Source organism: Heterodontus francisci, chromosome 23 (assembly GCF_036365525.1).
Source record: "Heterodontus francisci isolate sHetFra1 chromosome 23, sHetFra1.hap1, whole genome shotgun sequence".
In the NCBI taxonomy this organism is placed as follows: Eukaryota; Metazoa; Chordata; class Chondrichthyes; order Heterodontiformes; family Heterodontidae; genus Heterodontus; species Heterodontus francisci.
Window position 1 is genome coordinate 28,495,539 of NC_090393.1, and position 16,169 is coordinate 28,511,707.

The following is a 16,169-nucleotide window of genomic DNA, read 5'->3' on the forward strand; positions in this document are numbered from 1 at the left end:
GCCACTTACGAATCTCTGGATTAGTGTAAAAAAAAATAGTGATGGAAAATCAACACTCCTAATCCCTCTCCTACAGCTCAGAATAGAAATTTCTTGGTGTGCAATTTTGTACATCACTTACAGCTTGCAGTGACTAAAGCTGAGAATGTTGAAATGTCATTCCTATCTTCAGCTGAGATGACCAATCCCACCAATACAGGATATTTGGTAATGGTTAGACACCCAGTGCTGTCCATCAGTGGTTGAAACTAACCTGTTGTATTCCAATAGTTCACATTACCCTATAGAATTACAGAAATTTCCACACAACACAAGGCCTTTGGGCTACAATTTGGAGTTTGCAGTCACTCCGCTCCTTAATCATTTGCAGTTATTTTGATAAGATATAACCAGAAAACAAAAACTAAAGGGTTTCAGTCACAGGATATTATTAGTGTGCCATAAAGTTCTGTTTTAGCTCCTTCTCAGGTGTTTGATGCACTGCCTAGTGTGACTGAGCCATATAGGCCAGCAAGATCCGAGGTTTGATTCCCAGGCAGTGCTAAGTTAGCTTGAAAGTGCTAGCGGGTGGATATCAATTAAGAACAGGACCAGGTTTTGGTGCGATGCCCCTTACCACAGTTGAGGTTCTTGTCAGTAGTCACACGTAGAAAGACTAGGCATTTGATTGGAATACTTGAGGGCAGATAGTATCCATGGAACCAAGACCTTCAGGAGAGGAGGGGAGTTAATTGGAGGAGCAAATATTTAAATTGGAATGAAATGTATGCCGCCGCAGCACAAAGCTTCTGCTGCAATGGTGTGCATGAGTGGGGAGGAAAAACCCTCAATATGTTGACTTTAATTCTAACAACTCAGCATCCACAGAAAACAGTCCTGCTGAGAGTGAATACAATCATCATTCATGATCATAAGGGTCAAATTGGCAAATGTTTGGTCAGTCAGTCTCATGTAGCCCTCTACATGCTGTTAACCTGAGGTCAAAAGAAACATATTCACTATTAATGGAAGTTTTCTAAAGGATGCAAGTGTATCTCATGATATCAAAATCTATCTTCCTATGTTCATTCATCTTCTGAAGACATGCACGTATTCTGGGCTACACTTCTACAGGTGCTGGAAAATTGTGTTACCTTCCTCAAATGGGCACTCTTTTTCACTGAGCCTCATGAGTGATTGTTGCCAGCTGTTTCACATGGGGGGCATCATTTGTTCTCCATTAACACTCACTTTCAGAAAGAATCACTAGATGTTAATTAACAGCAGGAACCATGGCTGATCATTTCTTTTAGCCTCCCTAGCTTGAGGACACAGAGGCAATTATAATATCCCTGCCATTGTGCAGCCCTTCGCTGAGGTCAAATAACAGATTGAGGATCAAACAAAGGAGCTTCCCTCTTCTCTCCAGTTGAGTATCACAAGTTCATTTAATCACTGAGCTATAGGGGAAGCAGCAAGCATGTGTTGATGAGAAACAGGATTACAAAACTATCCATGGTGTTTGTGTCTGGCCATATATCATATGTTGTTACACAACTGCATGGATTTTCATTCAGTAAGTCATGACTGAAAGACACCCTAAGCAAAACCTGTTTGTTATCTGCAAAAGATAAGCCTTGATTGTCAATGACTGTATTATCTTCAATATTAAGAAGGATTTTAATTGTGAGATCTGAAGACAGGAATGAGTAGAAGCAGCCACAAGGGCAAACGTTCTGAAGAATCCCTGACCGTGGAATGACAGACCAAAGTAGACATGGTAAAATAATTGCCTTTAAAGAGCTAAGCATGATTAATTTAGCAGACCTCACAGGAAATCTTAGATTATAATTTCCATACAGTATAACTCTTTACATAATATCAAAATAATTTCAACGACGATGACATTTACGATTTGCAATGAAACTGATTTAAACTGTAAATGATCTTCATTTGCATTCCGTGCAGGTATGACTGGGATTTTAATGTGTGCAGCTGGCCTTCCAGTGTGCCTGACTCGGGCTCCCAAACCCATTCTACATCCACCACCTATCAACAAGAGTGAAATAAAACCAGTCCCTGGGATATCTGGTATCTGCAGAAAGACTAAGAAGAAGCATCTGAAAAAAGGTAGGTGCACAAATTGTACTCCCCGAAATCTACAAACCTGCCCCCTTAACCATAGAGGGCAGATAAAAGGGAGTCTCAGTGTCATACACCTTTCAAAAACAGCCTGTTCTAAGGAGATTTTCTGTCTATTTCTGATATGTTTCAGATATTTCTGTTTAATTACTGATGATGCCATTGTGAGAAACTGAATATCGCAGTGTGAAGGAACTGAATTAAAGGACACTGCTGGAAATGACATGACCACCCGACACTGCTGATTAACGACTGTGTCTCTGCTCTTGCTAATTCAGCTCCTTCACACTCTCAAATTTAGTAACTCCTCCAAGCTTGGTCCCCTGATGATATCAGCACAGCAATTTATTACAGAATATACAGAAATAAAGAGAAATATTCAAAAGGAGTTTAAAGGAACATTTTGTAACGGATACATTAAAAGTAGTCCTGTGATGAAACCCTGCTTTTAAAGCTGATGGAGCATCTTACATCATTCAATCATAAGTCCATCAAAAAGGGAATTGAGAATGGAACTCCGTTCAGGCAATGCATGTATGAAATGGATTGTCCATGGAACAAACTGAATACAGTGACACAGTGACATAGGGTGATGTAAAATGGTAAGACGTGGTGAACTATTGTATCATTAGGTAGCACTCTGTTTCTTCACCTCCCCTCTGAACCCTGTGCTTTCACCTACCCCTATACTCTGCATTTACACCTCCCCTCAGTAATCTGTGCTTTCATCTCCCCTCTGTACCCCGTGCTTTCACATTCACATGATTTTGCCTTTACTTTCCAACTCCAAAATTTTCATCACAAATGTTTACGTTACTGCAAATTGTGAACCGTTGCTGGTAAATTAGCAGTCAGGAGTTTCTGTTATGTATAAGTATGATACACTTGAAGTATATAAATTCTTATTGCAATGATACATGAAATTCAGCTTGATCCCGTTTTCCCTAATTTTTAGTGATACAGCAGCAGTTTAAACAGACACTACCTGCCTGTTGGAATTGGTCTTTCAGGAATATGTTGTGATTATCAAGTTACTCTGCCCTGCTCTCCCAAGTGCTATTAAAGCCTGAATTCTGAAAAATACATTAACTTAGAACGAATGTTCTCCACCTCTTCCATTGAATGTAACGGGCTCACAAGTTGACCTATCCAGTGAGTTTAGGTCAACTTTGTCAAAAATTTGTTGGTTACTTTGTTGGGCAGGGGCTTCTCCTTCCCTGTTACCATTTACAACAGAATCAGTTACTGGAGGCCCAACCTCTGTTGTATGTCCTATTCTTCGACTATGACTTTCCATGACTAATTATGGGGCTTATACTGTGTGAGGTCCCAGACTCTTCACAGGTGACTGGTCACATTGCCTTACTAAGCATCATGACTATGCCCTGCAGATGTGTCACACACCTTGCAGGTTTCCACCTCTGAGCCATTGTCCTACTAACTTGTAATGATCTTCTGCCTCTTCCACCGTTGCCAATCTTCATCCACATTAGAAGGGGTGATGTTCCCACACCACACCAGCCGAAACTGATGGGCCCCTCACATAGTTTTGCACGACTGCCAAGTCGAGATCCCAGGGTATAGCCACTAGTGTGCACAACCAGCTACTTGGAGTCAAAAGTGAGAGTTGGAGAGTTGTGGGACACAGTTTTCCCCTACCCACGCCCCTTTTGACATGGGTGTACGGTTTGGCAGGGGATCAAAGGTACTAGCCCTCACAAACCTCTCACCGTATACCCATATATATCTCCCATATACCTTTTAGAACAGTAAAAAGAACATTCATATGTATCCCGGTGCAGATATAAATTCAGATCATTGTCTCCTTGTGACAAAAATTAAGGTGAAACTTGAAAGAAAAAGATGTGAGACCACTTAGACCTTGACATGCTGAAGGATTAGAACATCAGAGAGGCATTCACTCTTAAAATAAAAAAACAAGTACGAATGTCTCAGGATTGAGGAAATAGAACAAACAGAGGTCTCAGAACAAAAAATAGAAAACAAATGTAAAAACATTAAATAGAAAACAAATGGAAAAACATGAGAGACAGTATATAACATGCTGCAAAGGAAATATTGCCAAAACGGAAAAGAAAGAGAGACAAGGAGTGGATGACAGATGAGAAATTAGCAATGATGATAGAAAGGGGAAAGAAAAAACATACCTAAGTATGATGAAATTGAAACAAAAATAAAGAATGCATGTAGGCAGGTTAAAGAGACATGGTATAATGAGATATGTGGTGAAGTATTGGAACTGGAAAGAAATCACAAAATGAGAGTTATGTACTAGATAGTAGGTGCATAAAAGACAAAGATGGTAAAATATTGTTTGAAAGGGATGCAGCAGCAAAAAATATGGACAGAATATATGTGAATTGTATGATGATCCAAATTGAGGAAGTAGTCAAGATATAGAGGTAAAGAAAGGACCAAACATTGATATCAGAGGAAAGAATGCTTTGAAATTGGTGAGCACAGGAAAAGTAAAAACAGAACATCTAAAAGCCCTTGGGGAAGCAGAATTAGAAGTGATAACAGAAATTTGTGATCAAATATATACCAAAGGATATATTCCAAGTGACTTGAGGCATTCATTATTCGTTAAGACACCTAAGAAACCTAAAGCAATCGAGTGCAATCAGTTCAGACCTACAAGCTCAATGAGTCATCTCATTAAAGTGATCTTGAAAATCATAATAGAAAGAAATAACAACACATTTGAAGCAGAAATTGGTGAAACACAGTCTGGAATTAGACCTGGAGTAGGAACAAGAGAGGGAATATTTAACCTAAGAACAATCTTCGATAAATATCTAGAGGTAAATGGGAATGTTTACATTTGCTTTATAGATTATGCAAAAGCATTCAATCATGTTTCTCACAAAAAGCTAATAGACATTGACAGTAAAGATGTGAGATTTATCCAGAGCCTATATTAGGACCAAATAGTGAGCATCAGATTAGAAGATGGACAATCAGATATGTTTCAAGTGAAGAGAGGAGTACGACAAGGCTGTATACTGTTGCTGAAATTATTCAGTGCATAAAACAAATATTCAGAGAATTAAATGCACTTCCAGGTGGAAATATTGGAGGCAAGAACATAACAAACTTGCAGTATGCCCTTCGACACAGTTTTATTTGCAGAATCAGAAGATTCTATCGTAGATCAAGTAAAATCTAGAAGTTTAGGATAGGGATTGAGTATGAACACCAAAAAGACAAAAACAATGGTAGTTAGAAGGAATACATTAGAAGAAACCAGAGTGAAGATTGAAGTGGATGGTGTCACACTGGAACAAGTAGATAGGTTTGTCCATTTAGGACATATGATAGCAGAAGATAGATGCAATGGCAAAATCAGAAGAAGGATAGAGGTAGCAGAAGCAATTTCGTGAAGATGAAGGATGTGTTAACAAGAAGAAAGCTCAAGCTTTTAATAAGGAAAAACGCATAAGATGCTACATGCTATCCACTTTTCTGTATGCCTCAGAAATCTGCACAATAAGTAAAGATCTGTGGAAGAAAATAGAGGCTTTTGAAATGTGGATGCTAAGACATATGCTTAAAACTCCTTAGACAGAGCATAAGACAAATGAAGAAGTGCTGGAAGTTGCAAGAGCAAAAAGAACTCTTAAAAAGTGACAGCCAGAAAAGAAATTTTCAGTATTTCAGCTATGTGATTAGAGCTGAAAAGCGACAGAGATCTCTTCTAGAGGGCAAAGTGGAGGGCAGCAGAAAGAGAGGTCGACCTAGGCGTAGTTGGATGACGGACATCGTCGAGCGGTTGCGGACATGTTACAGTGGATGTGTGAGGATGGCACAAGGTAGACAAGTGTGACATTTCATGACAGCAGACTTCCTGATAGGAGAAGCTACAAGCAGCAGCAGAGCTAATCAGCACAAAATTGGTATGAAGCCTCCCTGCGGGTCCTAAGGGGATTAAAAGGCTTTACTATGTCAGTCTGTTAATTTTTAAGAGTTCTTTTTGTTCTTGCAATTTCCAGCACCTCTTCATTTGTCTTATGCTCTGTCTAAGGAGTTTTAAGCATATATCTTAGCATCCACATTTCAAAAGCCTCTTACTATTATCGTCTCTTCCACCCTTGACCATTTCAATGTCCTTTTATTAAATGAGGATTTAATATGGAAATGAAATCTTTTTCAATCTGTTAAATATGAAGTATCCAATGTGTTCTTGTTCATTGCTATTAATTTGCATCAGTGATCCAGCTCTTCCTGTCAGCTAATTTAAGGTGACAAATGGCACTTGTGCTTATCCCTAAATCTGACCACTGTCTGCTGTTACATGCAAACTATTTGAATTATGTTCCTAAATCTACATCAATGTAAACTGGATCTGCTTCAGGTCTCATTGTCATGCTGGCTCCAGGTCAGCTGTATTGCCACTACAACTGTGCATTTACAATGTGGTTTTGTAGTAATGATGCAGTAGAACCTGCCCTACTTGTATTATGGCCTGACTGCTGTGGACAATTCCACTCTTAAGTAACTGATAATGAGCAAACCATTTAGTGTTGGGAATCTCTGATACAGGTTTGTGGCAGCTTGAAGTGCAGAAATCATAGTGTTGACCTGTACAGACAGAATGTTCAGCTTATCTACAGCCAGTAGCATTCATATTTATATTCATTCATGTTAAGAGTACTGTCTCTGGAAGAACTCAAAGAAATAATCTGCAGAGGTCTTCTTGGTTCCTTTGGAAACAGTACCATTCAATCATTTATAGTACAATGTTCCTGCAAAATTTAGGGCTGTCTTTGATGGCAGCAATACAATATACAGGGAGCATAACTCAGGTTCTCTTACTCCCAACCCATCAGCAAGATACCCTTGATTTTTGTTCCTGCATTTAAGAATTAGATCATAATTACGAAAACCTGGGATTTTCACATTTCATTCCCATGTTGGATGATTACCAACTCTCAAATCATCAGGCACATGTGATGTTGGCTGAAATGCTTTAACCATCCGGGATTAATAGACAATTTGGTTTCTCATCAAGAATCTTCTGTCCTTGGTTTTTAAGTAAACAATAATTATTTCCAGTTCAGTATTATTAATGAATGATAATTACACACCAATATACTTACAATTCTTCATTCACTATTTCTGCAGGGGTGTAACTGTATTTGTCTGCTGTCTTTTTTTTTCCAGTTTATTAATGTCACCGGTGAGATGTTGAGCAGCAATTTGCTATAAAAATAACAGTGAGGCTAATGGCACTCCTTGCTTCTATATACACAAATGGCACAGCAAGTTTATGTGAAGGGCAGATGCGAGGTTAAACACGGTATCCAAAAGTGGCTCTCTGCGTTATGCCACTTCACTGTTTAGTTTGTATCTACTGCGCGAATACAGCAACTCCACGCCATTCAATGCATTTCGCTACCCGCCTCACCATTAAAATGCATTGAATATCATGTTGCTGTATTCACGCAGTAGATACAAACTAAACTTCACCACAGAAAGTTAAGTATTGTCCATTTCAGTCTAAGTACCTTTTTAACTGTGGCTGGAATTTTACGTTGAGGCGGTGGCCCTGCCCATTGGCTAGAAAGTTGGGGGAGAGCCTGACTCCACCGGGCCTGGAAACCATGCAGCAATTTTGCATGGCCCAGGCCCTTAATTGGCCTTAGTCGGGGCTTCCTCCCCTCTGAGGCAGGAAATCCCATCTCCAAGAGCTGCCAGCAGCTCTTTAGTCCCAGCGGCGCCATCGGGAGTGATGGCCACTGCTGAGACTGCACACAGCAAGAAGAGGACAATGGATGTCACCCTTCAGGAAGTTAAGTGGGGTTCGGGCGTCACCCCAGACAATTGGCTGGGCCCTGGTGAGGGGAGTGGGGGTCGGAGTTTAGGGCAGGAGGGGTTGTTTTAGCAGGGGCTGCCCATGCCGTTGGGGGGAACAGGGTGCCTGATCAGGGGGCACCCTCCCCCAGCCTGCAAGCAGATCACCAAGTACTAAGGGTCTCAATTGGTCTGGAGCAGGTGGGTCGTTTGCCACCTCCTCCTCCGCTGGTAAAACAGCAGTGGGGGCAGGTAGGCGACGGGAATAGAATCCCCCACCTCCCACTCCATTTACACTTACCCCCACCTCCCAGCCCACTTCCTAGGGGGCATAAAATTCCAGCCTATGTGATTAGTGTTAATTACTGCCAATTAACCTCTCTGGCACTGAAAATTAACTACTACAAGGGTGGAGTTTCATTCCTTCAGGTTTTAATGGTTGGAGATATTAAAAATGTAAAATTTTATTTTTTTCACTTTTTCTTTTGCCTCTTTGCTCTTCCTTATTAATCCAATCTGTTTATCCCTCTCTTTATTTCTTTTTCTGTACCTGATTTGACATTGAATTCATCCACTGTAACTTACACCTCCATTGCAGTCCTGATGCTGTTAATTTCTCAATCTGATTAGTAAACAGGATGCACAGTTGCTTGTTCTGTTCACTCAGATCCCTCAGATTCCTGCTTTCCCTCACTGTACTGTTATCAGCTCACACTTTCAGCAACCTGCCGTGCAATAATTGTAAGAGTCTAAACGGCAAGGATACGTCTGACTAATGGCAGGTGCTGTTAGAGACCCTGCCAAATCAAATTATGACCTGCTACTTTTTAAACTTTGCTACACCAGTCCTTTGTAGCAATGCCAAGTTTTTCAAAATTTGTTTTTGGGATACAGGCAATGTTGGCAAGGCTGCATTTATTGCTCATCCCTAGTTACCCTGAGGTGATGTCCAGGTCTTCTCCTTATACTGCTCCAGTCCCTGTGGTAATGATGCTCCCACATGGTATTTGGTAGGGAATTGCAGGATTTTTGACCCAGCAATGATGAAGTGATATGTCCAAGTCAAAATGGTGTGTGACTTGGAGCGGAACATGAAGATGATAATGTTCCCATGACATGGCTGCATTTGTCCTTCTCAGTGGTAGAGGTCACGGGCTGAGAGGTACTTTCAACATAAGCTTGGTGAGTTACAGTAGTGCATCCTATAGTTCATATATACTGTGGCCACAAGTGGTGGCACTAGATGGGTGGATATTGAATTCAGTGGCAGGGGCACCAAACTGCTTTCTCCTGGATGGTGTCAGGCTTCTTCAATATTGCAGCAGCTGCGCCATTCAGGCAAGTATGGAGTATTCCATTGTACTCCTGACAGAACCTGAGAGAGGCTTTGAGACGCAGGAGATGAACCATTTCATCTCAGTGTAACCACCCTGTGCCCTGCACTTGTAACCATGCCATTGACATGGTAGGTCTAGTTAAGCTTCTGGTCAGTGATGGCCCCAAGAGGTTGAAGGTCAGAAACTCAATGATGGTGTTGCTGTTGTAGGACAGGGGATATAGTTGGGCTTTTCCTTGTTGGACATGGTCATTGCCAAACACTTATGTAATGCAAGTATTAGCTCCAACTTGTCAGCCCAAGCCAGGTCCTGCTATATGCTGGCACAGACTGTTCCCTTATTGGAGGCATTGTGGATGGAGCTGAATATTGTGGAATCATCAACCCAGCTCCTGATCTTAGGACAGAGGGAAGGTGAAGCAATTGAAGATGCTTGGGCCAAGGACACTCTCCTAAGGAACACTTGCAGCAATGTCCTGGGGCCTCAGTGATTGGCCTCTGACAACCATGACCATTTTGGTGTGAGTCACGTTTGACACCAGTCACTGGAGGGTTTTCTGTTGACACCCATTGCTCTGAATTTTGCTAGGGCTCCTTGAATGATGCCATGAAATTCCAGTAGAGACCCAAGAACATGAACAGCTATGGTATTGCACGGGCTGTAGGGAGCACAACTTTTAAATATTGAAACAGAACAATCAGGGGGTTAATTTAATAGTGTAGAAGGCCCAATATTGATTCAGTCACCCGTTAAACCCCTCTCCCGATTTTCATTATAACTGATTTCATTCGACAAAAGAAAAAATGAAAGTTGTTTAACTGGGGCGGAGTTGGGTGAGTGGGGTGGGGGGGAGCGGGCAGTGGTGACAAGTTGATATCGCACGAGTTACTTGAATGCCCCGAGTTAGTATTAGCTCCCCTCAAAGTGTCCACAGCCTCTCCAAGCCTTGAGTTGGGCATTTAAACAGCAATCAGTTTGTTAGCATTTTGTGTACTGAATTACATCCCTAAGTCTTTGGGCTGCTGATGAGGAAGGGAGTTCCTTGCTCTCCCATGGATTTAACTGTGGCGCTGATGTATACATCCTCCAGTGCAGGCATTACAGCTGTGGAGGTTGTCATTTTCCATTTTCCCACTTTATTTTACCACTTTAACGTGGGTGAGCCATTGGCCATCGCATCTTATTTTAGACTGGGAACAAGGGTATGGGGGAGAGAGGGGAGCACTACAGTTGGAGTATTTTCCTGGTAATGTCACTGGAACATCCAGGATGTCACCAGCCTACTCTGAGCAATTAGACAATTAAGTCTTTGCATCAAAAAAGACAAACAAAGGCTGAAATTTCTCATTGGGCGGGGGGCCCAGTCCACTGTCTGAAAAGTTGGTGGTGAGCCTGCCTCCGCTGAGCCTGGGGAGCCAGACCGGGATTTTACACTCCCCAGGCCTTTAATTGGTCTTGGGCAGGACTTCCACCTCCTTGAGGCAGGAAGTCCTGCCTAATGGAGCTGCTGGCCATTCAGCCGGCCGGTAGCTCTTGGTCCCAGCAGTGCCACGGGATGCAGGGGTGACTGCTGGGACTACACCCAGCCATTGGAAGAAGATGAAGGACGGCCCCGGAATAAAGGTGTGTCCCTGGCGAGGCCCTGAAAAAAGCAGTCGGGCCCCAGCGAGGCAAGGGTGGAGTGTTGTACGTTGAGAGCGGTTGGGGCTTTGGGGGGGGGGCCTCCGTGGGGCACAGGGTGCCCGATCAGGAGGGCATCCACCCTCCAGCCCGCAAGAAGGCTGCCTGCTTTCATCAGATGGGCTTCTTCAGGCCTCAGCCGCATGCCAGCCAAGGGTAAAATCCCCGTGGCGGCGGGCGGAGGCCCTTAAGTGTCAGTTAATTGGCCACTTAAGGGCCTTGATTGGCCTGGGGTGGGCAGGCCGTTTTCCACCGCCGCTGCCCTGCATATTTTGGCAGTTGGGGCGGGAAGTGGTTGGGAAAGGCACTTCCCCCACCCGCCTCACACTCAATTTTACACCCTCCCCAGCCCCCCACAAACAGCCAGCTCATTTAGGGGGCGTAAACATCTGGCCACAAACTCAGTTAAATGTATCATTCAAGTGACACTGCCCCCACCAGCACCGTAGATTGATACAGCACAGAAGGGGGCCATTTGGCCCATTCTGCCTGTGCCCGCTCTTTGAAATTACCGTTTAATATGTCCCAGTTCCCTGATCTATCCTCATTGTCCTGCAAATTTTCCCCCTTCAAGTGTTTATCAAATTCCTGTTTGAAAGTTGTTATTGAACCTGCTTCCACCAGGCAGTGCATTCCAGATCATCATAACTCACTGCGTATATTTTCCTCAAGTCACCCCTAGTTCTTTTACCGATTACCTAAAAGCTTCATTGTCCCTTAGCACTGTAGCTTCTAGCTATAAAGACATGAAGGATGAGAGAAAGGCCCAATAACAATTGGGGTAAAGATGCTGGAGTGAGGGATTTCTTTTCTCCTTCCTGGTGTCACAGAAATAAAGGATGTGTGATCTCTTTCTCCCTGACAGGAAAATCTCCAGAGGACGTGGTGCGAAGATACATGCAGAAGGTCAAGAATCCTCCAGATGAGGTGAGGGTTACCTATCAAACTATCCCTCAGTCAGAGCACTACAGAAAGACCAGAAGGTGATAGGTGGCTGTTACGATTCACTTCACCTACCCCGTGTCATTATTTTCATCTACACAGCAGGAACAAAAACTATGCTCATTACAGCTGCTGTACTTGAACCAAATGCCACTGTGATTTTATTTTGTCCTTACTTTAAACAACGTTACAAATATGCTACTGTTTTTATGCTCGATGAATAGAAATCAGGCCTGAACTGAGAGGTTTTTTTAACGTAATAAACAAAAATGAGTTTGTGTGTTTCTAGGTCAAAATGTCTCTGTATGTCTGTTTTTCTCACTGTTTTTCATCGATCCATCATTTGTTCTGTGACTTCTTTGTGTCACAGTTTCTCAACCGACAGTGTCTCTGATTCTGAAATGTCCTTTTCTGTAATCATGTTCCAATCTGTCTCTATACTGACTGGAATAGACTGCATTTTTAAACTGCTTTCTTACAAACTAATAATAAAGAATTTCTTTGGTGATGAAACTCAATAATCCCTGCTGTCCCGTCCTACTGTTCATGCCAAAAGAGCGTAAGACATGCATTTATATAGTGCCTTTCACGACCTCAGGGTGTTCCAAAGCACTTTATAACCAATGGATGTACTTTTAAAGTGCAGTCACTGTTGTTGGGAAATAAATTTGACAGGAGCTGCTTCTGAGCCTGTGGCTTGTTGAAGATAACATTTATCTTTTTAATTAATTCTCGTGCTCAAAACCGTTGGTGGCCACATCTTCATTGAGGTAGTGTGAAAATGAGCCAACTGCTCATCTTCAACTGGAGTCAATGGGCCACCGCCCACGATAAATTTCTACCCCTTGATGTCACAACAGAGTTCATTGTGTATAGTAATTTGGCATTTATTGCAGCTCATCAGCTAGTCACAATTTGCTTGAACTTGATATGGAAAAAACATTTAATACTTTTAGCACATTGTAGTGCTGGCTTTTATCTGCTGAAACATACTGCCCTAATTACTGTACTTCACAGCTGCACATTGCCTTGATTAAACTTCAAGCATATTACCATCTGATTTGAAAATTTCCCACTTTTTTATTTTATCATTATTTTGTCACTCTTAATTCCCCGTCTAACCTTTTCACTCTATTTCTATCCTTTGTCGTTCCTGGAACAGTTGGTTGCCTAGTGCGTAATTAGGATTTTGGGCAATGCGGTAAAGAGCCACAATTAAAACATTTAAACTGTCGATGTGACAGTAAGGAGTACAACTGCATCACTTAGACTATGGATATAATAGCTACTGTACAGTCAGACATTTTGCTGGAGAATTAAAATTGACGCTTTTAATGATTTAGAATTTTGCGTACAACTGAGCACCGTAAAATCGCTTTTAAAGCCTCCAATATATCTTCTGCCATTTCACTGCTTAGTCATGGAAATGGCATTGACAACTGTGAATTTCAACAATTAAAGAAAGACAGCTGTACACTCAAAAATGGAAAAACTGGACAGAAAAATAAAAACGGTTGGGGGAAGATTGGTAGTTTTTTTTTATTTGTTCCTGGGGTATGAGCTTTGCTGGCAAGGCCAGAACTTATTGCCTGTCCCTAACTGCCCTTGAGAAGGTGATGGTGAGCCACCTTCTTGAACCGCTTCAGTCTATGTGGTGTAGGTACACCTGCAGTGTTAGGAAGGGAGTTCCAGGATTTTGACCCAATGCCAGTGAAGGAACGACGATATAGTTCCAAGTCTGGATGGTGTGCGGCTTGGAGGGGAACTTGCAGCTGGTGGTGTTAGGTCATCAAGGTCGCAGGTTTGGAAGGTGTTGTCAAAGGAGCCTCAGCAAGTTATTGCCATATATCTTGTAGATGGTACACACTGCTGCATACGCCAGTGGTGGAGGGAGTGAATGATTAAGGTGATGGATGGGATGCTGATCAAGCGGGCTGCTTGTCATGGATGGTGTCGAGCTTCTTGAGTGTTGTCGGAGCTGCACCCATCCAGGCAAGTTGAGAGTGTTCCATCACAGTCCTGACTTGTGCCTTGTAGATGCTGGACAGGAGTTTAATTAATTGCCACAGCTATCTCAGCCTTTGGCCTGCTCTTGTAGCCACAGTATTTATATGGCTGGTCCAGTTAAGTTACAGGTCAATGGTAACCTCCAGGATGTTGATGGTGGGAGAATCATCAATAGTAATGTCATTGAATGTCATCCTCAGTACCTTGCTCTACGGCAGCGAGGCCTGGACAACGTATGCCAGCCAAGAGCGACGTCTCAATTCATTCCATCTTCGCTGCCTTCGGAGAATACTTGGCATCAGGTGGCAGGACTATATCTCCAACACAGAAGTCCTTGAAGCGGCCAACACCCCCAGCTTATACACACTACTGAGTCAGCGGCGCTTGAGATGGCTTGGCCATGTGAGCCGCATGGAAGATGGCAGGATCCCCAAAGACACATTGTACAGCGAGCTTGCCACTGGTATCAGACCCACCGGCCGTCCATGTCTCCGCTATAAAGACGTCTGCAAACGCGACATGAAATCGTGTGACATTGATCACAAGTCGTGGGAGTCAGTTGCCAGCATTCGCCAGAGCTGGCGGGCAGCCATAAAGACAGGGCTAAATTGTGGCGAGTCGAAGAGACTTAGTAGTTGGCAGGAAAAAAGACAGAGGCGCAAGGGGAGAGCCAACTGTGCAACAGCCCCGACAAACAAATTTCTCTGCAGCACTTGTGGAAGAGCCTGTCACTCCAGAATTGGCCTTTATAGCCACTCCAGGCGCTGCTTCACAAACCACTGACCACCTCCAGGCGCGTATCCATTGTCTCTCGAGATAAGGAGGCCCAAAAGAATGTCATTGAATGTCATGGGGAGATGATTAAATACTCTCTTGTTGGAGATAGTCATAGCCTGGCACATGTGTGGCGCGACTGTTACTTGCCACTTGCCACTTACCAGCCCAAGTCTGAATGTTGTCCAGGCCATGTTGCATGCAGGTCATTAACAAAACAACTGAAGATGGTTTGGCCTGGGACACTACCCTGAGGCACTCCTGCAGCAATGTCCTGGGGCTTAGATGATTGGCCTCCAACAACCTCAACTTTGTGCTAGGTATGACTCTAACCAGCTGAGAGTTTTCCCCCTGATTCCCATTGACTTCAATTTGCTAGGGCTCCTTGATGCCATACTCGGTCAAATGCTGCCTTGATGTCAAGGGCAGTCACTCTCACATAACCTGTAGAATTCAGCTGTTTTATCCATGTTTGGACCAGGGCTGTAATGAGGTCTGGAGCTGAGTGGACCTGGCAGAACTGGAACAGAGCATCGGTGAGCAGGTTGTTGCTGAGTAAAAGCCACTTGATAGCACTGTTGACAACATCCTCCATCACTTTTATGATGATTGAGAGTAGACTGATGGGACGTTAATAGCTGGATCGGATTTGACCTTTGTTTTGTGAACAGGTCATACCTGGGCCATTTTCCACATTGTCGGGTAGATGCCAGTATTGTAGCTGTCCTGGAACAGCTTGGCTAGGGACGCGGCTGATTCTGCACAAGTCTTCAGTACTACAGCTGGGATGTTGTCAGGACCCGAAGCCTTTGCGGTATCCAGTGCCTTCAGCCGTTTTTGATATCATGTGGAGTGAATGGAATTGTCTGAAGACTGGCATCTGTAATGTTGGGGACTTCAGGAGGAGGCTGAGATGGATCATCCACTCGGCACCTCTGACTGAAGATTGTTGCAAATGCTTCAGCCTTATCTTTTGCACTGATGTGCCCCATCATTGAGGATGGCAATGTTCATGGAGCCTCCCCATCCGGTTAGTTGTTTAATTGGCCACCATCATTTACGATTGGATGTGGCAGGACTGCAGAGCTTAGCTCTGATCCATTGGTTGTGTGATTGCTTAGCTATATCTATTGCATGCTTTTTCCACGGTTTAGCATGCCTGTAATCCTATGTTGTAGCTTCACCAGGTTGGCACCTAATTTTTAGGTAGGCCTGGTGCTGCTCCTGGCATGCTCTGCTACACTCCTGATTGAACCAGAATTGGTCCCCTAGCATTATGGTAAAGTGAGGGATAAGCCGGACCATGAAGTTACCAGATTGTGGTTAAATACAATTCTGCTGCTGCTGATGGTCCACAGCGCCACATGGATGCCCAGTTTTGAGCTGCTAGATCTGTTCTGGATCTATCCCATTTAGCACGGTGGTAGTGACACACAGCACGATGGAGGGCATCCTCAGTATGAAGATGGGACTTTGTCTCCACATGGACTGTGC

The 16,169-nt window shown here is 43.3% G+C and overlaps 1 protein-coding gene across 1 annotated transcript in view; it reads left to right on the forward strand.

The window, feature by feature from the left end:
* The window catches only part of LOC137382666 (E3 ubiquitin-protein ligase DTX1-like), a 292,622-nt gene that overhangs the window by 244,116 nt on the left and 32,337 nt on the right, over positions 1-16,169 (forward strand). Inside the window, exons 4-5 of the mRNA XM_068054908.1 lie at positions 1,948-2,109; positions 11,818-11,879. Of these exons, the coding sequence (XP_067911009.1) occupies positions 1,948-2,109; positions 11,818-11,879 (224 nt within the window). The remainder of the gene's footprint in view (positions 1-1,947; positions 2,110-11,817; positions 11,880-16,169) is intronic.